The following is a 27,477-nucleotide window of genomic DNA, read 5'->3' as shown; positions in this document are numbered from 1 at the left end:
GAACAATGCTGCCATAAACATGGGGATGCATTTCTTCTTTTCAAACAGTGCTATGGTGTTCTTGGGGTATATTCCTAACAGCGGTACAGCTGGGTCAAAAGGCAGTTTGATTTTTATTTTCTTGAGGAATCTCCATACTGTTTTCCACAGTGGCTGCACCAGTCTGCATTCCCACCAGCAGTGCAGGAGGGTTCTCTTTTCTCCACATCCTCGCCAGCACTTATTCTGTGTTGTTTTATTGATGAGCGCCATTCTGACTGGTGTGAGGTAATATCTCATTGTGGTTTTAATTTGCATTTCTCTAATCATTAGTGAAGTTGAACATTTTTTCATATGCCTATTGGCCATCTGTGTGTCCTCTTTTGAGAAGTGTCTATTCATTTCTTTTGCCCATTTTTGGATTGGATTGTTTGTCTTCCTGGTATTAAGTTTTGCAAGTTCTTTATAAATTTTGGTTATTAACCCCTTATCAGACACATTGTCAAATATATTCTCCCATTGTGTAGTTTGTCTTTTTATTCTGTTCTTATTGTCTTTAGCTTTGCAGAAGCTTTTTAGTTTGATAAAGTCCCATTTGTTTATCCTGTCTTTTATTTCACTTGCCTGTGGAGACAAATCAGCAAATATATTGCTGCGAGAGATGTCAGAGAGCTTACTGCCTATGTTTTCTTCTAAGATGCTTATGGTTTCACGCCTTACATTTCATTTTAAAGTTCTTAAATGAAAATTTTGCACACGCGCGCGTGCTTTACAGTTTTATCCACCAGTGAAAGTGTCAATACAGTGGAAAAGGCAAAAAAATCTTAGTATGATTATTATGAAAGCAGTTTAGACCCACAGGCCCCATGAAAGGCTCTTAAGGACCCTACAGTGATTCACGGAGTAACACTGCTTTATAGGGTAGTCTAAATTCTTCAAACTGTATTTTCAGTTCAGCTCTAACTTCAGGGGGGAAAATATTTAAATCCAGAGATACCTCTAGGATGGAAAATCATAATACAGCCCCCCTTCTTCCTACATACATCCTAGGATGGTTTTCCTTGGCTCTTTTGTTATTCTTTGTTAAGAGTAAACATACCCCTGTGTTTCTCAAGAGAAGGGAGAGAAGGGCATTAACTGCTTAGCAAAGACTGGAGGGGATGGGGAGGTTGTTGAAAACAAGGAAAAGTGTCAGATGTCAGATGTTGCAACCAATTGCAGATCCATGACAGAGAACTTATCTCTGAAGTAAACAGTTCTGGAAAAAAGGCTGCACCTGCAGAGATGGTGCAAGCCTCTGTCCCATGGCAAAGAGCACATCTGTTTGTTTGTGGGACAGAGGATAGTAGGGAGATGTTTTCCAAAAGCTTTCTTTCCTGGAATACACACACTCCCTCACATAGGCTCACTCTTCTTGGCTTGATGTGTGTTGATCAAAATTCTAGAACTAACTGGAGACCCTCTCCCTGCCCCTCCACAACCAAAGTCACGCTAAACCAAGGGACATGTGACACTTCACTGTTTAACTCTCAGATCATCAAAGGTCTTGGTGAAAACTCAGGGTGGGGCAAAGAGGTGTGGGGAAATGCTGGAACACTCGGGCTTGCCCTGCCCACTGGCCTTAGCCTGCTCTGAATTCTCTGGAGGGTCATTTGATTATCCGTGTTAAAGCTTGTAAACTATGATCCAGTAGTTTCACTTCAAAGAACTTATCCTCAACAGTCAGATGTTCACAGGTGTATAACTCTAAGGCTATTCATCAGGCTATTTATAATAGCATTGGAAACAGCCTGAAAGAAAAGCTACAAGGAACTGGTTAAATAAATGATGGTACAGCCCCTGGAGGTTTGGAACAGTGGTTCCCAAAATTTGATCTGCAGATCTTCTGAGACTCTTTCTGGGGATTTGCGTGGTCCATAATTTTCATAATTAAAATAAGACTTAACTTAGCTTTTTCACCATCTTGATCTTTGCACCAATGGTGCAAAAACAAAAGTGGGCAAATCTGCTGGTGACCACAGCACTGGTACCAAACTGGACTAATAATCATTTTATTCTTTATTGCCAAGCACTTGCAGGAAAAATAAACCCCAACAATTTCACTTAAAAATGTCTTTGATGAAGCAGTAGAAAGTATTAATTTAATTGAACCTTGGTCTTTCAGGACATATTTTTATGTAGTCTTTGTGACCACATGGAAAGGAAGCATGACATACTTCCTCTATGTAACAAACCAGGATGGCTGCCTGGAGGGAAAGCATTTGTTATGAGTGCACTGTGGGCTAAAGTACCTGCTTTTTTCACAGAACATCATTTTTACTTGAAACTGCAAGTAAACAGTTGAACATTTTTGTGAGCCCTAGATACTTATGCCTTTGTGGGCTCCTTCCTCTATGACAAGATATAAAAATTACATTTTATGATTGTATTGGTATAAAGACAAACATATTAATTAAATTATTTTACTCGACCTAAAAGAATTAACCTTCATTTCTTCTTTTGATTTTAAAAGAAATTAAAATGTTTTCATGGGTCCATAAAGTCATGTGGGTCTTGGCACTGTTCCTAATGGAGAAGTTGGGAAGGTGGGCCTGACAGACATGCTATGTTTATTCAAACTTGGGTGTGTGCAGAGCTGAATTCTTCATGAAGCACAATTTTAATATTTCATATTTACATATAGGCAGTCCCCTGGGTTATGAACGAGATTGGCTCTGTAGGTTTGTGCTTAAGTTGAATTTGTATGCAAGTTGAAATTCTCTGTGAAATCAGGCATATTTCTTGGCTTCCTGAATCTGTATATCTTCATCTGTAAAATGAAGATACAAATGTCTCAGAAACAGCCTGCCTGCTGAGGCTGTTGTGAGGGTGAAGTGATGAGATGTGTGTGACCCGGCACATGGTGAGTGTGCAATAAGATGGAGAGCAAAATCATCCTTTTGAACATTCTTCACTTCTGGGTCACCAACGAAATCAACTGCGTCAGAAACCAATGCTGGGGTGAAGGTGAATGAATTACTTCTTGCATATTGAGATTTATTGACTGAATATTGAGATTTATTGGGCAATCATCCTCTGTGTCTGGCCTTGGCCATCATTGAGGACCTGGGGAAGAAAGATCCTCAGGTCTGTCCACCACCACTGTACCAGCAGGCTGCAGGCATCTCCCTCTCTCCACACAAGCGTAGCCTGGCAACACACCTAGAACGTTGCTCTTGATGGGAAGGAACCTGTGACAGGCCTGGACAGAGTAAGTCCTCAGTAAGTGTCAGTTGAGTGAATATATGAAATCTGGCATCCTCCTGACTTGCTGTGGTTCACAGAAACCTCACCTGGTGGCTGGCATCTGCAGAACTGGGCATCTGAGGGGCCTGCGCAAGGACCCAGGGAAGGACAGAGCAACAGGGCAGGTGGTCTCTGTATCATCCCTGACACTTCTCTGCAGTTTCCCTAGGTCGGGTCCTCACACATCCTTAATGCTTTATTTTGGGACACAAAGAATAATTACTTCTCCAGTTTCATCTCCTATAACTCTTCCCTTCACTCATTCCACTCCAACCTCACACTCTCTGTTCCTTTTTAAAAAAATCAAAATATTACTGACATATAACTTTGTGTAAGTTTAAGGTGTACAAAGTGTTGACTTGATATATTTATATATTGCAATATTATTATCACTTTAGCTTTAGTTAACAGGGCTATTATATCGCAAAAGTATCAACAGTAAGAACACACTATTTCTTGAGAATTTCAGATACACTTCTGCCTCAGAACCTTTGTATCTGCTGTTGTTCCTCATGCTTGGAACACTCATCCCAGGATATTCACATGGTTTGCTCCCTCAATTCCTGCAGGTCTTAGGTTAAATGTCACCTTCTCAGGGAGGTCTCCTCTAAAATTTGAAACTTCACCCCACTTCACACTCCCTATCCTCCTTCCCTGCCTTATTTTTCTTCACTTTAATAACATCTACCACATTATGTCTTTTGCCCACTGGATTTCTTTTTCTCCTAGGCTGCAACCTCCAGGAGAGCAGGGAATTTTACCTGTTCTGTTCACTGCTTTATCTTAATCACACAAATTGGTGCATGGCTCTAAGTATGACTTCAGTACTTAATTGAGTCAATGAATGCACGAGTGGCATGTATTGGATACTGCTTTGCGAAGTCTTGCGTAAAACACCATGGTGAAGGAATGAGGTTACCACTGCTGCTCTAGGGAGCAGCGGAAGGATTGGGAGGGATTTGCTGGAAGGGGCGGCGGTTCTTTAAACTTCACATCAACTCTGCTGGGTGTGTATTGTTATCTAAATTTGGGCCATAGCTAGATGCTCAGGTAGCCCCCCCCCCCCACCCCCCTACACTTTGGTAGATGGGAGGAGCCGGGTGGAGGAGGGCCCTATTTAAGTACCTGGAATGGGGAACTAACACCTGAGAGAGAGAGAGAGAGAGAGAGAGAGAGAGCAAGAGAGCGCAGACAGACACACACGCCTAACTTAGGGATTTACAGATGGGCTTTACAGAGGCCCCTCTTCTTTCTGCTTGTCTGCAGTTTTAAAACACGTGTGTAGTGGTAAAGAATCACTGTTTACATCTGTGAATCCCAACTGGGTTCAATCGTGAACATTTGCTCAATCGAAGTAGCTAACGGCTTCCATCTGCAAAGCAGGTCCAGGCTTCTGGGGGTCATGATGAAGCATCTTAGGGCAGTCGGATGTGCAGTAGTTGGTCGTGGTACAGAAAGGGTTGCTGGGGGCTTTTTATCTAAAGACAGCGGGGTGGGGAAAGCTCTATGATGCACGGGAGGTTTGCATTGGTTGGGGAGGGAAGCAATTGTGCCTCCCTCCCTTGGGTTAACGGTAAGGATTCTAGGGATGAGGCAGCGAAAGTCCCATACGGAGCGCCAGGCACATAGTAGGCGCTCAATAAGTGCAACTCGAGAGACACGCGCTGGAGAAGCAGCACTGACAGGGGCCCTCTGCTCGGGTGCCCCCTGCGTCCAGCGTCTGGGCGGAGTGCCTGAGGGCAAGAGGCCGGACGCCAGGGCCTCAGTGCAGCCGAGGACAGACCGACCCACGTCCAGGCGGCAGAGCGAGAAAACCCCCGCGCGCGTAGCGGCATGCTTGGGGTCAAGGCCGGGGCGGCGCGGGAGGGGTGGCCGGACGCGCGCGGACTGGATGGGATGTGACGAGCTGCGCGCTGTGCATTGTGGGAATCCCGGGGCCGCGGCGAGTGGTTCCAGTTCACTCGACAGCGGAGCCGGGCGGAGGGGGCGAGCGCGGAGTGTGCGGGCGGGAAGCGAGGAGGCGGGCGGGCGGGAAGCGAGGAGGCGGGCGGGCGGGCAGGCCAGCGAGGAGCGCGGAGAGAAAAGGCGCGAGCGGCCCAGAGGGCACAAACCGAAGAGCTTGCTGCCGCCGCCGAGCCGCCCGTAAGTGCCGCGCGGGCCCCCCGCGCCCCGACCCGCCGCCAGGGTCCGGCCGCCGTGCTCTACCGGCCGCCGGTGCCTGGGAGCGGCCCGGCCTGGTGCGCACCGGGCGGCGCTGGTCGGGCTCTGGCCGCCGGCTTAGTGCGGCCCACGCCGGGGCCTCGCGCGCGCAGCGCCTTCCCAGGCCGTGCCGGGGCCGCGTGGGGATTCCCTTTGGTTTTGTTCAAAAGCAACCCCGGAAGCCAACTTCTCACCACCGCGTCCTCCTGCCCGCGCCCGGGCGCTTTTGTGGGAAGGAGACAGTTGGGGCCCCTCTACTGGCGACCCTTCCCTCGGTGGGCGGGCAGACGGCTCGGCTTGAGGCCCGACGAGGCCCCGCGGCGCTGCTGGCGGGCCTGAGCTTCCGGGAGCGGGTGTGCGCGGAGTTGGACTTGGTGAGGGCCCGCGGGCCCACGAGTTGCCGGCCCCGGCACAATACGTGGGTCCGAGACCCCGGTGGCCGCGGTGCAGGCGCTGGGCTCTTAACCGCTGGGAGGGTGGGGGGTGGGGGTAGAGGACATTTGCGGGACTGGAGCCGGGGCGGGGAAGGGGTTGTCCAGATACTGGCCAGAGAGTGGCCACGGGAACCTCCGCTGCTCTTGCTGGGCTCCTGATGGGCCTTTTGTTTGCTTTTTGGTTAGGAGTTTTTGAAAGGTAAACTCGGGAAGGCTGAAGGCTCCCAGGTGGAAAAGGCCAGGAGAGAAGAGACTCGCTGGGGGTGGCGTGGGGTAGAGTGGGGTGAGTTGGGCTGGAGTGGCGAGGTAAGTGCACAGGATGCTGTTGGCCGGGTCACCTGACAACAGGTGTGTGGATGGTGCGCCCCACCTCCACTCCTGCAGGGTCCGCAGCTCATTCAGCGATCTTGTTAGTAGATTGCATGGAAGATTCTTTTAGACAAGGTGTTAGGGGAAATAATCCTGAATTTGAAAGTGAGAGACTTCTGTAGAAACAGCTGAGACTAACCTTGGATTCAGTAATTACAGTGACCGTGAAGTCCTTGTAAGATTTTAATGATTCAATAAACATCCTATAAGAATAGACAATTAGAAGGGCACTCCTGCTAGCTTCTCTTTTTCTTCCACCTTTGTGGTTTGAGGGTTTACCGTTAAAGAGGGGGGAAAGTGCTTTGTTCCAAGGCTCCCTGCTCCAAGCCTCAGGGGAATTTTGAACAGCTTTAGATTTGAGTGGGAAGCCCCAGTTGTAAATTAGGTGGAATCCACCTATGGCAGGCCTCTTTTAGGGTACTCTTTGCTGTCAGAGCAGTTAGGAGCTCTGAAATGGACACCTCATGCTTGCAACTGGAATAATATCCCTTACCAAAGTTGGACAGTAGCGTCTTGGTCTTGCACAAGAGAGTGTTCGATGTGTATATGTTTGTAAACCTATTTTTTTCTTTAAAAAAAAAACACCCAAAAAAACAAAAACAAAACCCCCAAAACATCAAGACTTAAAATTTTTCCCCAAAACAATTTTAGCAGGAGAGTAGGGAGTCTCTTCAGTCTGTCATTTTGTTTTACTCTGTTCCCATTGAAATGGTGATAAAGGTATTAAGAAGGTTAAAGTAAGTGAAAGTTGTTTGAGCCAGGGTCTTTAGAATGAGGAAGGGATAGCTCACATTTTATTAAACATTGAGAGCTGTCTGGAAGATCCCATGCACAGTCATAAGTCACTGGCTTGGTGTATATATACTAAATGGGCCAGGGAGTGGTGCGTTTTAATCTGCCATTTCTTCTGGTCCTGGAGAGGGTTGGTAGATATGGGAGAGAGCCTTCATTCTTTCCCTGAAGAGAGGCTTGAAATACATATATTCTGGGACCTGCCTCTAATACTTGGAGAGCTAATGATGCCCCAAGTCATTTAAAGATTTATTTAAATAAATAAAAGAACACGCTGAAAACCCTATGCTGACAAAACCCAAGAATCTATGTGCTGTTCCTCAGAATTGCAGCAGCCTCTAGTTCTCGTTTGAGTGTGCTATTGGGTTTTTCAGACCTCCGTTGGCATACAGGCAGGAAAGGAGCAGGGGTAAGTAGCGTGTGTACCAGTCCTATGGGTTCTCCCCACTTTCTGTAGCTTTTAAAGTCTGTTGGGCCCCACCTCAGCTCTGATTAGTGAGCCTGAATGGGCCAATTCTTCATACCAAAGAGTTGTATAGGTGGTTTGCTTGGATTAAGCCTGTCATATCTGTCTTTCAATAAATATTTCTTGAGAATGAACTCTGGGTCAGACACGGGACAGTACCATGATCAAGAAATGACTCCTTTTCATCAGGAAGCTGACATTCGGAAAAGACAGGCAAGCCGCCATTGCGAGGCCAGAGCAGGAGGCTATAATCATTCCCATAGTGTCCCCCAGGATGATAACCTAACCAGGAGCAAGCCCTTACCAGGCACAGAAAGGCTAAGTAGGAATTGGCTGGGCAAAGGAGGGCCTGTCAGGATAAGTGTTTGAGGCCTGGGAACCACATGTGCAGAATCTTAGAACAATGAGAAAAGAGGCCATCTGGGGGAGCTGCCAGAGGCTCTGGATGGCTGGATCCAAGATGAGAATCAGGTGAAGCTAGAGGGCCAAGACAGCCAGATCACAGAGGATCCTGATCAGAAATGCTGAGGGATTTAGACCTTATCCTGACAGTAGTAAAAAGCTATCAGAGGCTCTGGGTAGGAGAGAGACATGGTCAGAAGTCCTTTACTTTTACTGGGAACTTTTCCTCTAACAAATATCAAGTGGCTTCTGGATGCCAAATCCGACCAGGGTCCTGCCCTACTGAAGCTCACATTTTAATTTGACCTTTAGTGGTCTTCCATTGGAGTGGTCATCTTAGTTTGGTACAGCCTTGAAAAGAGAGGAGGTGTGAAGGAGAGTTTCCTGGTGCAGCAGGCAGACAGTGCTTTACTGCACTGAGGTACAGGGTGAGGCAAAAGTAGGTTTACAGTTGTGAGTATGCAAAACAGAGTTTTTATTATTATTATTATTATTATTATTATTTGATTGTATTGTTTTTCATACGAACAACTGTAAACCTACTTTTGCTCCACCCTGAATGGTGGTCCTAGTGCATTTGGGGAAGCACACCATGGAGAGAGTTGGCAGAGGTGGAATCTTAATTCCAGACTAGCTTCCTGCAAACTTTTTTACTTGTGAGTAAAACTTGTGCTTGTTTTTTTTTTTTTGTTTGTTTTTTGTATTTTTCTGAAGCTGGAAATGGGGAGAGACAGTCAGACAGACTCCCGCATGCGCCCAACTGGGATCCACCTGGCACGCCCACCAGGGGCACGCTCTGCCCACCAGGGGGCAATGCTCTGCCCCTGCGGGGCATTGCTCTGCCACGACCAGAGCCACTCTAGTGCCTGGGGCAGAGGCCAAGGAGCCATCCCCAGCGCCCGGGCCATCTTTGCTCCAATGGAGCCTCGGCTGCGGGAGGGGAAGAGAGAGACAGAGAGGAAGGAGGGTGGGGGTGGAGAAGCAAATGAGCGCTTCTCCTATGTGCTCTGGCCGGGAATCGAACCCGGGTCCCTCGCATGCCAGGCCGACGCTCTACCGCTGAGCCAACTGGCCAGGGCGCTTGGGTTGTTTTTATCACATCACTAAAAACTAACACATGATAGAGATATGTCTGCTAGAACAAAATGTGCAGTTTCAGATTTATTTCCTATCTCAATTTATCCTCTACTCCCTGTTTGCAGTCCGTTGGTTCTACCAGGGTAGACTGTAAACTCTACCCTGGGGCTCAGTTTATGATGTAGTGTTTTATGAATGGAGAGAGATTTTTTTTTTTTCTGATTGGCTAGAGTACCAGAGCAGGTCTCAGTTCTGAACCAATCAGAGTGTAGCTTGTGAACCCCAGCTCTGTGAGCGATACTTGTGCAGTATATCCACATGCCTCTGGGGACATGACAGCAGTGACAACATTAGTCATTTGGTATGGTAGGAATAAATGGAAGAGAATGCTGTAAATGGGATTAATGTCCTGTGCTTCAAAATTAAGAGACTCAGGTTTGCCTTTGTGATAGAGTTGATAGGAAGCTGACAAATGCATGTGGATACGTGGACATTTATCCAGCTGCAAAGAAAGAATGGAGCAATCCTTCCTCAGCCACAGTGACTTGAGCACTGATAGTTCAAATTCCTTCACCCTCGGGTGCTGGAGATAGGGATGTCTGGTTAGCAGCTCCCCAGCAGTTCTATTCTATATTCACTCAGAATCAAGACGTACACATTCATTGTTTAGATCAGTGGTTCTCAAAGTGTGCACCAGGGTGCACTGTGCGCCCTAGAAGATTTCCAGGTGTGCCCTATGGTATTCCAGAGAAATACATGCCTGTTGAGGACCAAAACACCAACAGGGTTTTTGGAGTTTAGATTTTTGGGGGACAGAGGTGTGGGGAATTGGCTGTCAGCTGACAGTCTGCCCAATACCCCACCTCACTTGCCTGATTGGGTTGCAAAAGGCTATTAAGCTGTGGTGCTGGATTGTTTACACTACCCCCCATGTTCCCCGGAAAGACTGGAGGCAAGTTTCTTCTAGCCTTTGTTTGGTGTAAAGTTAAGATGATATGTATGGTGGGAGTTTTCTGCACTCAATACAATTAAGAGTAAAAAGAGAGGAATTCTTCAATGTATTGAGGAGGATATGAGAGTTTGCCTTTCAAATATATGCCCAAATATTGAAGAAATCACTAGGACACATCAAGCTCATGATTCTCATAAACACAAGAATGAAAAAACTTAACACATTTGCGCCAGGACCTGCCAAATTTACTAAATCTTACTAAGAATGTGTCTATATATAAAAATAACTTTTTTTGTCGTTTTTTAATTTTTTAAGCCCTCTTTTCTACGAATTCTAAAAAGCATAACAAAAAATATAACAAAAATGTTTTTTAATGTCAGAATAAATTAATTTTGTTGTATTTATTTCATTTAATTACCATAAAAGTATGCTTGGACTTTATACTTTTTTCTTTAATATTTGACTTAATTATTATAACATAGTTCTCAGAAATTTGTATATAGTGTGCCTACAATTATTTGTAGGATTTTAAATGTGCCTCGACTTCAAAAAGTTTGAGAACCACTGGCTTAGATAATAAAAGACTTCATTGTTGAGCATTCCAGTGACTTTGTGAGTGCTCTGTTTAACAGTTTGTTCTGCTGGAGCTTTAGCAGAGGTCAGTGTCTTATAGATATGAGGAAGGTAAGTATTTGCCCCTGGCTGTGTTACTGAGCTGGTTTAGTTACTGAGAAGTCACTGGAGCCATAAAATTATCAGGGAGTTGGAAGACCTGTGCAAGGCTCCCACCTTTGGTATCAGGACAATTGCAGTGTTCCTTCCCTGAGAATTCCCAAAGTAGTTCCATAAACTCCCTGGATTTTGAGATCTGGGCTCCCACAGGGATTAGCCAGGCGTGTGTGTACATGACTAATCCTAGAGAAGGCCCCCAACTGGTGTCCCACTTCCACATCTCTGAGTCCTGTGGCCTCTGGAAATGCTACCGTCATTTTTGTCAAAAGAACCCTATCCACAGTAAATGCCAACTGATCAGTAGCCAGCCAGCATTTGAGAGCCTACCAGGTTGCAGGCAGAGACACAGTGGTGCGCAGAGCTAACTGGTCCATCATCAAGACAGACAAGGGAATAGGCAGTGATGATACACTGTAACAAGTGTTAAGTGTGGAGTAGTTGGCCTTAGAATGTTTATGTAAATTGTATTGGGAGAGCCAGTTATGGGAAGGAAGACCTGTAAACTGCATTTGCAGAGCATTTTACATTAGACTGAGAAAAGCAATTGAACATATTAAAGAATGGTGGTAGGCACAGGGACATTATAAGGAATTTTTAGCTGGGCTCAGGGGCCACAACAGGAATGTCCACTGAGAAATCTGGGAGCAGTTTGACCTGGTGGAGCCCTGGTTGCTGGAAATAGGGTGAGAGATGCTGGAGGTCAGCATGGCCTTGTGTGCAAGCTGCAGCTGGACATGGGCTGCCCAACCTATCCTGTGACTGGGGGCCACAATGCAGAAATGCAGAGGAGAGAGTTCCTTGAAAGGTCTGCATCGCCAGAGAAGGTGTTGGGACCACTAGGCAGGATTATCCTGGACAAAGGCTGGGGAGGGTGTTCCAGATTGAGTGAGTGGCATGTGCCAAAACCCGAGATGGGAATAAAGGTAATTTGCAAAGCAGTGAAGAGCCTGTTAGGGTGCCATATTGGGGAGTAATGGAGTCATGTGATAGGTAGCTAGGTAGGATGGCTCTTTGCCTTCCTCACCTCTAATGGGCCCCTCCTACTAGTTGAGAGCTTGTGGTTTTCATGTCCATCTAATTCACAGGATCCTCACAGCCAGGCTTCTAATTAGTCCAGTGCTGTGAGGACAGTTCATGTTGTCCAGGTCATGTCTCATTTGTTGAAGAGCCTGTGGCCAGAGACTGGCATCTCACTCAAGCCTGGGTCATCTCTGTACGGCCTCTCCAACAGTGTGTCTCTAGGTAAGCTTTGGGTTTCTGCAAAAAAGTTCCTGTCTGTTGTGATTGATTTAGAGGAGTTGCAGAGATAAAGACTACAGATATCCCTTCAGGATCAACTACAGAATCTTCATTTCCTGGCCTGATAACAGTAAAAAAGGCAGCCAAACTAATATATGTGAACATATGTGATGTACAGATGCCAAGGTTGCCTGAATACCTATCACTGTCTTCAAAGCATCTGTGAGGGCTTCTGGTTTACTGAATGGGGTGTCCTCCTGGTCAATGAGTCCAGGAAGGAGGGCACAACTTTATCTGTGTGACAAGAGAGTATTGCTATTTCTCCGGTGAACAGTGCCTGTGCCGTGGAGAGAAGCCGAGTATATCCGAAACCACTTTTTATATGATGTAGAACTGTCCATCAGAAGAGGCTGGGTGCAAGACATGGGTCAAACAGGGCCCAGCAGGCTTTGGTTGATCATCCAGACCCTGGCTTCAGGGTCAGCTTTCAAGTTGATTTGTCATGCGATGGGAGCTGCCTGTTTCCTCTTTTCTTCTGAGCAAATAGGTGGAGGACATTTCCCAACTTCTCTTGCAATTAGATATGGCCATACGACCAAGTTCTAGTTGATGGATCATGGTCAGAAGTAGTGTGCCTGAACACCTTCATTGTTTTCCTCCATGGCCTTTTCCCTTCCTCGGTAACCTTGGGCATGGAAGCATGGAAGTCTGGATTCATGAATCATCCTGTGTAGAAGCAGTGGCCAGTGATGGAAACCCACTGTAGACTTTTCATGAGTGAGAAATAAACTGTAGGGGCATATTTGTTACAGCACCTACCCTCATTAGTACAAATATCCAATGCCAGGTGTTCAAGAAGGGGGCCTTGTTTCACTCTATGCACATTGTTGCCATTATTAACTTGACTGAGCACTCACTTAGTAGGAGTCAGACCCTTAAATGCATGCTTGTTTTCAACTCTTTGAGGTCTATTCTAACATCATCTCCATTGGACTGCTGAGAAAATAGGCTCAGAGGGTTATATCATGTGCCCAAGTACACATAGTCTTTAAGCAGCAGAGCCATGACTTGAGTCAGGTCAGTCTTACTTTGGAATTCAAGTTCTTAATCACAGTGTTCAACAGCCACTCTGTCACAGCCTCTCTGCCCACATTGGTGCCTCGCCATAGCTGTCCGTATCTCCATGGTCTTCTAGAGCAGGATAGACCTGCATATTCATGGGTTTATCTAGAGACTGCAAGCTTACAAGGTGATTTTCCTAAATGATGTTTTTAAAATCACACATTACTGGAATTCATGAGATTGCATGGCTTAGTCAATTCTAATAGCTGTGACTGCAGCTTGGGGATCTATAGTTAGAATTTCAGAAAGAACATGGGGAAGGGCAAGCAACAGAATCTCTGCAGGACAGCCCCCTTGGGGAGGGATGAAGACTTAGGGCTGCTTTACCAGAGAGCAGCTGAACTCAAAATGAGACATGAAGATGATGTTCTTCATTCGGCAGAATGATGCTTGAAGGTCCATGATGTTTTAGATCTTTTCTGGGACCCAGGGCACCAGAGATGAGTTAACTACAGCACCTGACATCAAGTTCAGTCAAGTTGGGGAGGGAGGCACACAGGTATATGCCAGGATATGTGCTGTAGGAACACGGAGCTCAGAGCAATTCCAGTTCACGGTCAGACCCGAGAAGAGAGCTTGTGTGAGCACAGTTCAGGTTGGCAGAAGGACAAAGGGTGTTACAGACTGCAGATACAGCATTCTGGGCACAGCATCACAGGTCATGAAGTCAGGGCTGACCTGGGGCATCTGAGCCAGGTAGGATGGCAGGAAACAGTGCTGCTGTAGTAGTTTAAGGATGCCATTTGTAGGTGGCTCAGGGTGATGGGGAACTAGCAAAGTGGGCAAAGATTCTGTAGTGACCATGGAAAGAAGGGACTGATACTGCTAGGGAATAGGTAAGAAGCAGAGCTGAACTAAGGTGGAGTGGAGTGAAGAGAAAGGGAAGACTTGAGAAGTTATGAAGGTAGGATCAACAGGGTTTTGGCTAGTGATTGGATACTGAGGAGGTGTGCAGACACGTAGGGGCCAGGTTGACTGACTTGCTTGCTAGCTTGATGTGTGATGTTCCTGCTGATGGGACTGAGAAACCCAGAAGAGTTAAAGGCGCCCATGGGACTTGCAAGTGGGCCCTTGTGTCAGGCAATGAGAGCAGAGCTCTGGGGCTCAGCAGCCAGGCAGGCACTGGGCCAGAGACCTGGCGTTACCAGCATATAGATGATGTAAAGACTCGGCTAGAATCAGAGAAAAGCACTGGGAGCATCAGTTTTAAGGAATAAGTATGTTTAGGACCATCAAGTTCCTGAGTGCTAATGGCTCCTCTCTGAAGCAGGACACTGTGTGATTCCCACATGGGCAACCTTAAACATACCCACACAGGGCTGCCTGAAGACAGAGCTGAAGTCTGTGCTCCAGTAAGAACAGGGCTGAGCTGCATTAATCATCACTGACCACAGGCCTCTCCTGCTGAAAGAGGGGAAACATTTAGATCTGAAAAGCTCTTAGTCCAAAAGTGTAGGGTTGATCTGTGAAATGGTCTGTGAAACACATTTGCAATAAAGCAAAAGAATGCTAAGAAACCCATTGACAGCTTTCCCTGCAAACGCACGTGTGCACATGTGTCCACACGTGTACATATATTGCCTTCTCAGGGTGAGCACAGGCACCTGTTTGCCGGGAATGTTTTAAAATGGAGCTCATTACAGAAAGAAATGGAGCCAACTAACTGTTTTAGAAAAACTCAGACCCTTCTGGGACTCCTACATTCAGTGATCAATTAAGACTTAGTGCCCTTGAATGGTGAAATACAGGATTCTCATTCCAGGGGACTTTAGCTCCCTCCCTCTTCAAGAACCCGGGCTTGGGTCCCTTAATTCTTTTGGGCCTGTCAGCACAGCTGCCCAACAGTGCACAGGAATGCTGCTCTCTGCTGTTTTGGCCATCTCTACCAGGCAGCAAGTTTGGATGATCTTGGGAATCAGTCACACTGATGTTAGATATGAACCATGGCACATCCCAAATATAGGGTTGGGTGTCATAGTAACAAGGATTTCTAACTGGCCTCCACAGGCATAGAGGCATGGACTGTTGGAGCTTGAGGGGTCCATACACTATGGAGCCTAACCTCAGTTTACCAGTAAATGGGAGAATTTCCCATTTGGTTCAATGGTCAGAGCATAAATATCCTGTAGGGAAGGCTTGCTTGGTGCTCCAGAATGGGCAGAGGCCTCCTCACCCTGTGCTGGCCTTTCACCATTACTATTTATTGTAGGGTTTTTTGTCCCACCCGCTCTGCGAGAACAGGGATTGTTCTGTCTTGTACACCACTGTCTCCATTCCCCAATATAGTTCCTGAAGTGAATGCGTGGTGACTTGAATGCTTTTAGCAAACACTTGAGACCTTACTTTGTGATGCTTCACTAAGTATAGTCAGGGACAGACTCAAGAACTTGCAGTCTGAAAGGAGGGATGGAAGTATGTGCCCATCATGGTGTTCTTTGAAGCACATGGGACCCCAGAGTATGATGTGTCTGGACCTGAGCATTCGGGAGGCTTGGCAGAGGGCAGAAAGCAAGTGTGAGGGATGGAGAAGGTCCTAGCCAAAGCCCAGCCACTGCAGAGGAGGGCATTTGGGAGGACCATGTATGACTACAAGAAGCACAAGGTAAAGCTGATGGGTGTGCCAGGACTAAATTTCTAGGGCATGGCATGATAGGCCAAGAGTCCTGCTTTTATCTTGGGAATTGTGGCAGCAGCAGCCAGGAAACACTATGAGACCAGGACCATGGCATATTCACATCTATGTGTGGACATAGCCCTGCCTTTGGAGGGCAGGTGGTTTGGGGGGAGGCAGTGGTGGCAGATCTTTTCAGGAGACATTTGTGATCATTTAGTTAAGGTAGTGATGACCTGGTAGAGAGGAGAGGGCCCCACAGAGGTGCTGAAGAGGGAGCATTCTCTGGCCTGGGTGGCATTTTGGATGAGGTTTAGGAGGAGGAACAGGGAAGGAAAAACAGTTCTCTGAGGGCAGGCCTGTCCAGCAGACTGGACGCGTTCAGAGGGCCTCTTATTCCAACCTCACTACCCACTGAGCTCCTGTGAGCTGTTCTTACCGCTCACAGATGAAGGACTGTAAGGTAGAGACACTATTTTCATCAAAGAACTTGGGTATCTGGCTTTAAAGCTTCATTCTGGGGGCAGGTGACATAGTTTTCTTTAATGAAGACTTAAGCAAATTTATCAGCCCCAGTCTCCAGTGTATGAAATTGTAATTCTTAAACAAGAGTATAGAATGTAGCCAAGAAATCCCATTTTCTTTTACATCATGCAGCATAAAAGAAGACACTTAAGAACAGTCACTGACAGAGTAACCTTTAAATGAAAGTGACTGATAAAATTGATGTCATGGTATAATATAAAATGAGAAAAGCTAAGCCATTCTTTCTTCAAGGGCCACAGCGCTTCAGCGGAGAGCATCAGCTAGGCTTGGAGGGCTCAGTGGCTGGAGGCAGTGGCATCTGCTGGCAGGTCCTGTTTCTTCCAGGGGCCAGGGTGTGAGGGGAAGTGGGGATGGTACTGTCCCAATGATCTTGATGGTGTGCTGCTTACCTCCACAGTGTGCTTACTGACCAGCTCCAGGGCCACCACCATGTCAAGCCGGGGTGGGAAGAAGAAGTCCACCAAAACCTCCCGGTCGGCCAAGGCAGGAGTCATCTTCCCCGTGGGGCGGATGCTGCGGTACATCAAGAAAGGCCACCCCAAGTACAGGATTGGAGTGGGGGCACCTGTGTACATGGCCGCCGTCCTGGAGTACCTGACAGGTGAGTGCCCCAGTCAGCTGTGACACCACTGACAGTTCTGACAGCTTTTCAGGGACTGAGAGGACCTTTTGGTTTCTTTTATTTTGAAACTTTTCAAACCTACAGAAAAGCTACAAATATAGTACAATGAACATTTTCATCTGGATCTGCCAGTTGCTAACAGTTTGTTCCTCCACCCTGTTTATGTGTATGCGCACATGTGCATGTATTTTTGGCCATATATATATATATATATATATATATATATATAATATGGTTTATTTTGAAATTCCCTCAATTATTCTAATAATTTCTTTTATAAATTTTACTGGCTTTCTTTCCCTATCCAGGATCCATTTCAGGATTATACATTGCATTTGGTTCTCTGGTTTCTTTAGTCTCACATAATATTTTTTATTTTTTTAAGAAATAAAATTTAATAGGTTGTACATTGAGCAATAAGAGTATATAAGTTTCAGGTAAACATCTCCATGGCATTTGAACTGTTGATTGCATTGTGTGCTCTCACCCAGAGTCAAATCATTTTCTATCACCATATACTTGTCCCTCCTTACTCCCTTTCCCTCCTGTCTTCCTCACCCTGGTAACCACTTCAGTTTTATTTATGTCCATGATGGGTTTTTTTAATTAAAAATTTAAAAAAAATTTTAAATCATTTTTATTTTTTAATTATAGTTGACATACATTAAAGCATTAGTTTTAGGTGTACACCCCAGTGATTAGATGTTACATAACTTACTAAGTGATCACCCTGATACACCGTGCACCCATCAGACACTGTACATAGTTATTAGAATATTATTGACTATATGACTATATTCCCTGTGCTGTACTTTTTACATCCCTATGACTGTTCTGTAACAACCAATTTATACTTCTTAATCCTCTCAGCTTTTTCACCCAGCCCCCAACCTTCCCCCCATCTGGCAACTGTCAAAATGTTCTCTGTATCTATGAGTCTGTTTTTGTCCTGCTTGTTCATTTATTTTGTTTTTTAATTTTTTTAACATTATAAATGTCTAATATTAATATTCCATAGTATATGATCATCACAACTTCATAAAACATTTTTATGAATAAAGACTCAGAATGACAGAGAATTTTAGGGAGATTGAATTGAGTGGTTGTTTTCTACTTTATTTATTTAGAAATTAAATTTAATGAGGTGACATTGGTCCATAGGATCACATAGATTTCAGGTATACATCTTCATGGCACATGATCTATACTCAGAGTCACTATATATTAATATTTAGTCTCCATTCTGCCTGACAACCTTTCCTCCTCCCTCTGGTAGCCACTATACTTTCGTCTATGTAGATGTTATTTTATTTTTTACATTCAGTTGTTGATAAAGATGTACTTATTGCCATTTTATTGTTCATGTTTTTTTATCTTTTTTTTTCTTCTTCTTCTTAAAGAAGACCCCCTAAAATTTCATGTAATACTGGTTTGGTGGTGATGAATTCCTTTAGCTTTTTTTTGTCTGGGAAGCTCTTTATCTGTCCTTTGATTCTAAATGATAGTTTTGCTGGGTATAGCAATCTTGATTGTAGATCCTTGATTTATATCATTTTGGATATTTTCCTTTTAATTTTTTTAGTGTGTGCATTAGAGAAAAAGACAGGAATTGGGAATGAGAGGGGGAGCGAGATAAGAAGTATCAACCAGTAATTGTGTCACTTTAGTTGTTCATTGATTGCTTCTTATACATGCCTTAACTGAGGGACTCAAGCCAAGCCAATGACCCTCTGCTCAAGCTGATGAGCCTGCACTCAAGCCGGATGAGCCCACACTCAAGCTGGTGAACTTCGGTTTCAAACATGGGACCTTAGTGTCCCAGATCGATGTTCTATCCACTGCCTCACCACTGGTCAGGCATCACTTTGAATATTTCTTGACAATCCCTTCTGGTCTGGCCTGCAAAGTGTCTATAGAGAAATCAGCTGACAGTCTTATGGGTGTTCCCTTGTAAGTTACTGACTACTTTTCTCTTGCTACTTTTAAAATTCTGTCTTTGCCTTTAACTTTTTGCAATTTAATTATCATGTGTCTTGTTGTGAGCCCCTTTGGATTCATCTTTTTTAGGACTCTGGGATGCCTGGACTTATATGTTTATTTCCTTCACCAAGTTAGGGAAGTTTTCTGTCTTTTTTTTTTTTTTTTTTTGTATTTTTCTGAAGTTGGAAACTGGGAGGCAGTCAGACAGACTCCCGCATGCGCCCAACCGAGATCCACCCGGCACGCCCACCAGGGGGCGATGCTCTGCCCATCTGGGGCATTGCTCTGTTGCAACCAGAGCCATTCTAGTGCCTGAGGCAGAGGCCACTGAGCCATCCTCAGTGCCCGGGCCAACTTTGCTCTAGTGGAGCCTCGGCTGCGGGAGGGGAAGAGAAAGACAGAGAGGAAGGAGGGGGGGAGGGGGGGAGAAGCAGATGGGTGCTTCTCCTGTGTGCCCTGGCTGGGAATCGAACCTGGGACTCCTGCATGCCAGGCCAATGCTCTACCACTGAGCCAACCGACCAGGGCTCTGTCATTTTTTCAAATAGGTTTTCAGTTTCTTGTTCTCTCTCTTCTCCCTCCAGCACCCCTATGATGCCAGTGTTGGTGTGCTTGAAGTTGTCCCAGGGGTTCCTCACACTATCCTCATTTTTTTTTATTCTTTTTTCTTTTCGTTGTTCTGATTGGGTGCTTTTTGTTTCTTTATATTCTAAATCACTGTTTTTCTCAGCTTTTTTTTTTTTTTTTTTCATTTTTCTGAAGCTGGAAACAGGGAGAGACAGTCAGACAGACTCCCGCATGCACCCGACCGGGATCCACCCGGCACGCCCACCAGGGGCGACGCTCTGCCCACCAGGGGGCGATGCTCTGCCCATCCTGGGCATCGCCATGTTGCGACCAGAGCCACTCTAGCGCCTGGGGCAGAGGCCACAGAGCCATCCCCAGCGCCCGGGCCATCTTTGCTCCAATGGAGCCTTGGCTGCGGGAGGGGACGAGAGAGACAGAGAGGAAAGCACGGCGGAGGGGTGGAGAAGCAAATGGGCGCTTCTCCTGTGTGCCCTGGCCGGGAATCGAACCCGGGTCCTCCGCACGCTAGGCCGACGCTCTACCGCTGAGCCAACCGGCCAGGGCCTGTTTTTCTCAGCTTTGACTACAGTTGATTCCCTGTAAATTATTCTTCATTTCAGTTAGTATATCCTTCATTTATGACTGGTCCTTTTTTATGCTGTTGAGGTTTATACCGGGTTCATTGCACACACTCATAACCAGTGTTTTGAACTTTGCATCTAGTAGATTGCTTATCTCCATTTTGTTTAGTTCTTTTTCTGGACTTTTCTTCTGTACTTTCATTTGGGATGTGTTTCTTTGTCTCTTCATTTTGGCAGCCTCCCTGTGTTTGTTTCTGTGTATTAGGTAAAGCTGCTGTGTCTCCCAGGCTTGGTGGAATGGCCTAATGTAGTAGGTGTCCTGTAGTGTCCAGTGGTACAGCCTCCCTGTTCACCTGAGCTGGGCACTCCAGGTATACTCCTCATGTGGGCTTTGTATACTCTTCTGTTGTAGTTGAGCCTTGATTTCTGTTGGCACATCAATGGGAGGGATTTAACCCCAGGCCGATCAGCTGTAAGAACTGGCTGAAACCACTGACCTCCAACCACCATGGAGCACTAGCTCTGCTGGTTCTCATTCCATAGAACAGGAGTTACTTCAGTGGGGCTCTGGTATTTGCCGGGTTTGCCTTTGAGTGTATTGCTTGTAGAGGTGGTTGAGTCAGTCATGCTTTGATGTCATCTGAAGCTGTCTACTGAGTGCACTGACTCTGGGGCCTCCTGGGAGGTGCAGACCAAGGTTAGCGCCCATCTGTGTTCTTCCAGAGGTCACTGGTATAAGCTACAAAGTGATCTGCAGATGGGGGCTACTTGTGCTCAGCTTGGGGGTGCCAAGGCCTGGTGAAGCTGCAAACCAAGGTTGGCTGGTACAAGTGCCTGTCTTGGAGCCACTTAGTAAGAGGTATGGAGCATACTGATTCCAAATGTTACTTTTTTGAGAGATTTTAGGAAAGTCTGAAGCATGAGCCACGGAAGGCCATTTGTTTGGAAAAACCATTGGAAACAACGTGGGTAGGCCTCAAAGTTGTGTGAGGTGGAGCTTCAAGGAATCACCAGATCAGAGCAAACAGTGTGAGCCATGTTGATGGAGTCTCAGATATGGTGCCTGCCTGTTGATTCTGTTCAAGGAGGGCTCATCAAAGAAACATTGGCCTCTGCCTTTCACCTAGAAATCTAGGTGAAAGCTATCTCCCAGCTCTCACCTTGAGGCTGGACATTTCAATTCATCCCCATATGCCCTGGTGCCTTTTGAGCAGCTGTCCCAGTGTGGAGCTCAGAGCATGTGAGTCTGAATAAGTCTGCATGAAGGCCCTTTTAAGAAGGACTGTCTGGGACTCCAGCCTCTATCTCCCTCATCGACAATCCTCATTGGTTTTTACAGCCAGAAGTTATGGGGACTTCTCTTCCTGGCACTGGAATCCTGGGCTGGGGAGCCTGGTGTGGGCTAGGACCCTTTGTTCTTCAGGTGGGACCTCTGCAGCTGAGATGGCCTTCCCAATTTTTATCCTTCGTACATGGTTGTGGCACAAGCCTGTTCCTTGTCTCTGCCCCTTCTACCAGTTTCATTGTGGTTTCTTCTTTAATTTCCTAGCTGTAGGACTTCTTTCAGCTAAACTTCAGGCGATTCTGAATGGTGGTTTCTCTGTAGTTTAGTTGTATTTTTGATGCTGTAGGAGGAGGAGAGTACTGTGTTTACTTATGCTGCCATCTTTCTCAGAAGTTGTCCTAGTCTTTTATATAGTCTTAATTCCTTGGCTTTTAAAATATTCTTTCCTGACATGGACCTTTTTTGTTTTGTTGTTTTGACATAGAACTTTTTGAAGCATCCAGGCCCATTCTTTTGCCCAGTGTCATTCAGTCTGTGTTGGTATCATTTGATTCAGGTTAAGTGTTTTAGAAGGAGAATTTCATAAGTGATGTCGAGTCCTCTGCTATAATGTCAGGAAGCACCTGATGTGGCTTTGTCCTTTCATTGGTGATGTTCAGTTTGGTCATTTGATTAAGTTGGTGTCTGCAGATTTCTGCACATCCTTAATCACAGTCTTTTACCAGAGGCTTTAGCATTCCCTGATTATTTTTACCTGAATCTATTATTTCTGTGGTGGTTAAAAAATGGTGAGTTTTCTGTTTCTATCATTTCTTATGCATTTATTAATCGGTACTCTTCTGTAAAGAAGAGTTTGCCTTCTGCCCTTCCCTTCTTTTTATTTTTTGTACTATTAATGTTGGTTCATGGAACTTTTAAGCTTAGCGGATTATGTACTGTTATGTTATTACTCATTTGATGCTGAAATTATCTCAAATTTGCCCCTCAAACTGATTCTTGTGTTCCTTTGCCGTGTCTCCATCAGTTTCCATACATTTTCTCACTTTCCCCGAGTATCCCACATCATGAGATACTCTGGTCTCACCATGGACTTTCCCTGTTACAGTCTTGGAATCAGCCGTCTCTCCAGATGATCATTGGCCCTTTTCACAGATGAAATCATAATGGTCTTATAGGTAGCTCCATAGTGATTGTGGAGGCCAGGTGGACAGGGATACCACCCCCATTTTTACCAATGAGAAAACCAGCCTCAAAGCATAAAAGGACCTGCTGGGCTTGCATATAACAAATAAGGACTCGAGGAGGGTCCCGTGTCCTGCTGTCCTGGTGCCATGCTTTACCACTTACTGCTCCATACAGCATCAGCATAGGTGGCAGAAGGGGTCACCCTTGATTCTTAGCAAGACAAGGTACCTCTTTCAAAGTTTACAGTCAGGTAGCAGAAGAGCTAGATCACTTCTTATTCTCCCAGGTCTCTCAGTAAAACAAGAACAAGGCTTCGCCCATGAAAATGCAGTCAAAATTGATGTGTGATAGTTGTGAGGGGTGTGTGCATATTCTGGGATTTTGGACCCTCTGCTTGTCAGAGACTTACAGGTGTCATGCCTAGTAGTGTGAGCTAGGTCTGGTTTTTCTTTTTTTTCACTCTATAGATAAAGAAACAGAGGTTTAGAATCTATGTTACACATACAAGCAGTCATCCAGGGAGACCAGGGGAGAAGTCACTAGATAGAAATCAGAGGACATTTTCTAGTTCTAACCTGGCAGTTTATCTGCTGTGTGGTCAACCTAGAGTGAGTCATTTAACCTCCTGAACCCAAGTTTTCTTATTACTCAAATGGACACAAGAGTCCTGCTCTACCTACTCCAGGCTGTTTGAGAGCCAGAGGGGCTTGGACTATAATGAGAAAGCTGACACAATGTGCCAACCCAGCCAGTCTGTGTTTCCTGATTCCTAAATGCCATGGGGCCCTTATCACTGGAGTTTTCATAGACACTGTCATTAAGTCAAGTATAACATCAGTTTTATTTCCTCCATCAAGCTTTCTCTGTTTAGTTTGCTGGGCGTAGGATGGGGCATTCCACTGAGCCATCAAATCTGAAGCAAGTAGTGTCTGTGCCTCATAGCAAACCTGTCTGTTTTCTTTGTCTCTGCCTGGCTGGCTCTGAAACTGAGCACAGTGCTCATGAGGTCATGGTCAGCAGGTCCATTCTCATGGCAGCCAGATACCTTGACCTTGTTTGCATCCACACCCATTGAGCCTGTCCCCAGCTATCACAGTAGTGGTCACAAAAGGGATGGAATGGTCAGGGCAGCCCATTAGTAGAGCTGGAAAAGTAGCTTTTGGCCACTCTTTACTCTGGTTTTAACACATTAACCCCTATTACACGTATTCTAACTTTTACCCAGGCCTTCAACAAAGCTGTCAGCTAAATCTGAACCATTTTCTCTGTACGCAGTGCTGAGTCCCTGGCATGACATTGTCTACTGCCAGTCCCCAGCATGGTACCTGGCCTACATGATGGGCACCTTGGGAGATATCTGAAGCCTTTAGTGCTGTGCTTAGTCACTGCTGTGGTCATTTGTGTCCTGTTGTTTGATGGTGGGATAGGAGCTAAGCACATCCAGTGAAAGCACAGCTCCATTCCACCCCTTTGAACAGTGCTGCACATCCACACTGGCTGCTCTCAGAAGGCGGCCTGCTCTGAGCCCTATAACTGGGACTTGAGAGTGTGTGGGTATTTGGAAATCCTGGACGTCTTCCCACTTAGCACTTTGGTTTTGGTCCTGGAATGAAAAGGAAAGGTGAATGAACTCTCTTTCTATTCTTCTCTTTGCTTTTGTCTCACTGAAGACCCTTTCCTGTTCATTCCACATATTTATTGAGCATTTACTATGTGCCAGGCACCATGCTAGGCTCTGTAAGAGAGCACAGGATGATGGGGGCAGAAATGGTCTCTGCTCCCTGGAGCTCACAGTTTAGTTGGGAGAAAGAACCAACCAACCCAGGTGGTATTGGACTTTGATAAGTGCTGTGGAGGGCATAAACAGGCTGAGGGGGCCTGGCCAACTTGGGGTCTGGAGAGGAACTGGCTCCAAAAGGCTTCTTTGAGGACGAGACATCAGCTGAGACCTAGAGAAGGAAATGGTGCCAGCCTGGAGAGAGCTGGGAGAGGGCTCTGCCATCTTCTCATCAGTGTTTTATGCACCTGCTAGGTGCCAGCCGGCCTCTTCTGAGAGCTTGGGGAAGATATGAAAAGAGAGAGAAGCCAGGGTACCATTCCTTATGCAGCTCAAGAATGTTAGAGCCCAGACCTCATGCTCTGACACAAGGCATGAGGGAAGCACCACCCAGTTCGCAGGTCCTCCCTGAGAGTTGCAGTGTCTGGCACTGGGATGAAAGCCAGAACAAGACCTCTCCCCACCCCAAAGAGCTTTCTGTCCGGGGAGGTGCAGGCCAGAGGAGATGAGGGTGATGCAGGTGCACATGTACTATGATTAGGTATTGGAAAACATTTCCTGGAGGATGCTTGTTAACCAGTTAACCAGAGTGCCCTGCTTGTCAAGTTGTCATCTGAAGGGCACTGTGGAGGGGTTGTTTTCCTGTCTACAAGGCCCAGACCCTTTCACTAGCATAAACAGTTGCAGATATGGTGACGAGGGCATGCAATACAAGGCCATTTTAAAATGACTGGGCCAGGCCTCCTGCCTTCAGAAGGCCCTTGTGAAGAGATGAGGGGGTCTGGATAGTCAGAGGTTGCTAATAGGACTGCTGAGCTGTTGGGCCCACCTAGGCCTAGGTGGCTATGGAGCAGGGAGCTGACATCTCCTTGATGGCCAGCCCTGAGGAACACCTGGAGTGCCATGATGTTCAGTGGAAATCAGGTAGAGGCAGGGGAGTTTGGTGGTTAAGAGTGTGGACCTTGGTGTCACAGCTGCCATATCATAATTGTGGCTTTAGGCAAATCACATATCTGAGCTGTGGCTTTTTTGTCTGTAAAATGGGGACAACAGTAACTGTCTCATTGGGTTATTATGAGGCTGAAATGAGAGGAGGCTCATGAAGAGCTCTTCTGTGCTGCACAGTGTATGTGCCCACATGCTGTCCCATCAGGGTTAGAGCAAAGAGAGGAAGGAGTCCCCAGTCATCCTGCTCTGGCTTCTGAGGTAACTAGGGGTTGCCCACTTCCCTTAGGGATGGGGATGGGAGCTGTCACTGCCCACTCATGCGTGTTGTCCTTTCTGTTGGTCAGAACCCACTGGGCCTCACAAAGTTCTTACAGAATGTTTTGGCAGCTTCAGGCCTACTCCTTCTGGTTCATTTCAAGCTGCCACTGGACTTCTTTTCCTAAAACCTGTAATCAAGATACCCTGTTACCAAAACTCTTCTTTCTGGTATCAGAGGCCACTTCTGTCCTGAGCTCCTGGCACACTTGTGGAAATCTTGAAGAATTTTCCAGTCAGCCAGGAGTCGAGCATACCCAGTCCTAGGTCTGTGTTAGGGCAGAGCTGAGGCCAGACTAGCACGAGAGTGTCTGAACAGGCAGCAGCCTTGCAGGCTGGGGACCACCAGTTACATGCTCGCCCACCGAAGAGCATCATGTTTTCAGGGGCAAGGGACCATGCAAGCACCTGTCCTTAAGGTCTGCTCAAGGCTGGGGAGGAGGTGGGGAGGAGGTCAGGGGCTTGCGTCTTGCTCTGAAACTTGGAGTTGCCATCTGTTTCTCCTCTTGGATCCAGAGCCCTATCGTCTGCTGAACTTGAAAGGAAAAGTCAACATCTGGAACAAGCTTGGGTCTGGTAAACAGACAGCTCCTGCCCCAAATCTCTGTGCGCCTGGCTCTGCAGCCCTGTTGGACTCTCCCCAGAGCTCTTCCTGTGGAATCCGGAGCTTTCCGTATCTTCTCAGGGCCCAAGACTGGCTGGGCTTCATGCTATTCTCTCTTCCTTGCCTCTTGAACTTCTAGTCTCAGGGATTATAGGAGCCCCCACTTTTTGGGGTTGCTGTGCAGATTACTATTTCATCCCATTAATTTAGCCAGCATTCATATAATTCCTCAATAAATGATAAAAAATAAGCATCACGGGGAAACTGAGGCAGTTTCTTTGAGGCATCATCTTTGCCCCCAGAGTGCTGTGCTAGTTTTTCTTAACTGGTATTTACAGGGAACTTGACTTTAGTTCAGTTCAGAAGGCCTCTTTGGAGTCTCTTCCTTGTGCCTAGCACAGCACTGCAATGCTAGAAAGTATAGACGTGAAGTAAGAAACACGTGACATGGCTTTTGCCCCAAAGGAATTTCCAGTGATGATGGGGGATGTACAAACCCCCATCAGACCAGCAAGGGAGTAAGCAGTTTCAAGGGATAAGTTGAGTACTTAAGTCCCACAGTGGGGGCCGGGAGGGATAAATGAGAAGAGGAAAGAGCAAGCACATTTGTGATTTGATATTCTCATGTCAAGGGTCCAAGACACTGAGTCAGCATCAGTCAAATTGTATTCAGCAGGACTGTGGTGTTTGGTGAAATTGAAGAGGTGGTCCACCAAAAAATAGGGCTTTGTGGCTGAAGCGAGGAGACAGACACATTCCCTCTGAGTTGGATATATGAATGACTTTGGTGAGTTCCTCAACAAAGGAACTTGGTTCATTTTGGGAACTACCAAGAAATAGCTTTCTTTACTGCAGTACTTTTCAGAGCCGTTAACTGTCTGATATCACTGCGAATCTCCAAGGGAAGGACCTGTGATAATATTGTGGTTCCCAAACTTCTATCACAGAAGTCTTTCAAGGAACACTGCTAAACATTGTGCACAGTACAGTGTTGGGGACAATGCTGTGGGTTCAGTCCATGAGGAATGCACTATGAGCAGTGCTAATGAAATAAAATTGAGAGCCACCATAAAGTGAACTTTGGTCTGGCTTGTTCTGGCCCTGGGGCACAAACCCTGGCTCATTGATAAGGGGCCTGGGTCTTCCTCCTCCATCTAGGGCCCAGCACACAGAAAGTGCTTCAGTATTTGCTCAGTGAGGTAGTGGCTCAGAGAAGCTGTGCATTTGTCCTGTTGGGTCACTTAGGCACTGACTTGGGGCCTTCCACTCTCCAGGCCTGTGTGAGACATGGAGATACAGGACAAAAGTCTCTGCCCAAGAAACTTACCCTGGAAGGAAGTACCTTTGGAGCCATTTTACTCAGCCCCTGAGAGAACAGGCCTGGTTCCTGTTCATCCGGTCCAAAAAG

The 27,477-nt window shown here is 46.2% G+C and overlaps 1 protein-coding gene across 12 annotated transcripts in view; it reads left to right on the top strand.

Moving 5' to 3' along the window:
• The first annotated feature begins 5,230 nt into the window (after positions 1-5,230).
• MACROH2A1 (macroH2A.1 histone) overlaps positions 5,231-27,477 on the top strand; it is a 93,022-nt gene continuing 70,775 nt past the window's right edge. For 3 of the 12 annotated variants that reach the window (XM_066272520.1, XM_066272518.1, XM_066272519.1), the window contains exons 1-2: positions 5,235-5,406; positions 16,603-16,806. In XM_066272520.1, coding sequence (XP_066128617.1) covers positions 16,635-16,806 — 172 coding nt within the window. In that variant the 5' untranslated portion in view covers positions 5,235-5,406; positions 16,603-16,634. Of the gene's footprint in view, positions 5,407-11,914; positions 11,930-16,436; positions 16,514-16,602; positions 16,807-27,477 lie in introns of those variants that run through there. The other 9 variants (XM_066272525.1, XM_066272527.1, XM_066272526.1 and 6 more) reach the window with 6 other exon arrangements.

The sequence above is a fragment of the Saccopteryx bilineata genome, chromosome 4 (genome assembly GCF_036850765.1).
Source record: "Saccopteryx bilineata isolate mSacBil1 chromosome 4, mSacBil1_pri_phased_curated, whole genome shotgun sequence".
NCBI classification, from domain to species: domain Eukaryota; kingdom Metazoa; phylum Chordata; class Mammalia; order Chiroptera; family Emballonuridae; genus Saccopteryx; species Saccopteryx bilineata.
The sequence above is the reverse complement of the archived record's forward strand: the minus strand, read 5'-3'. Positions and strand labels throughout refer to the sequence as shown.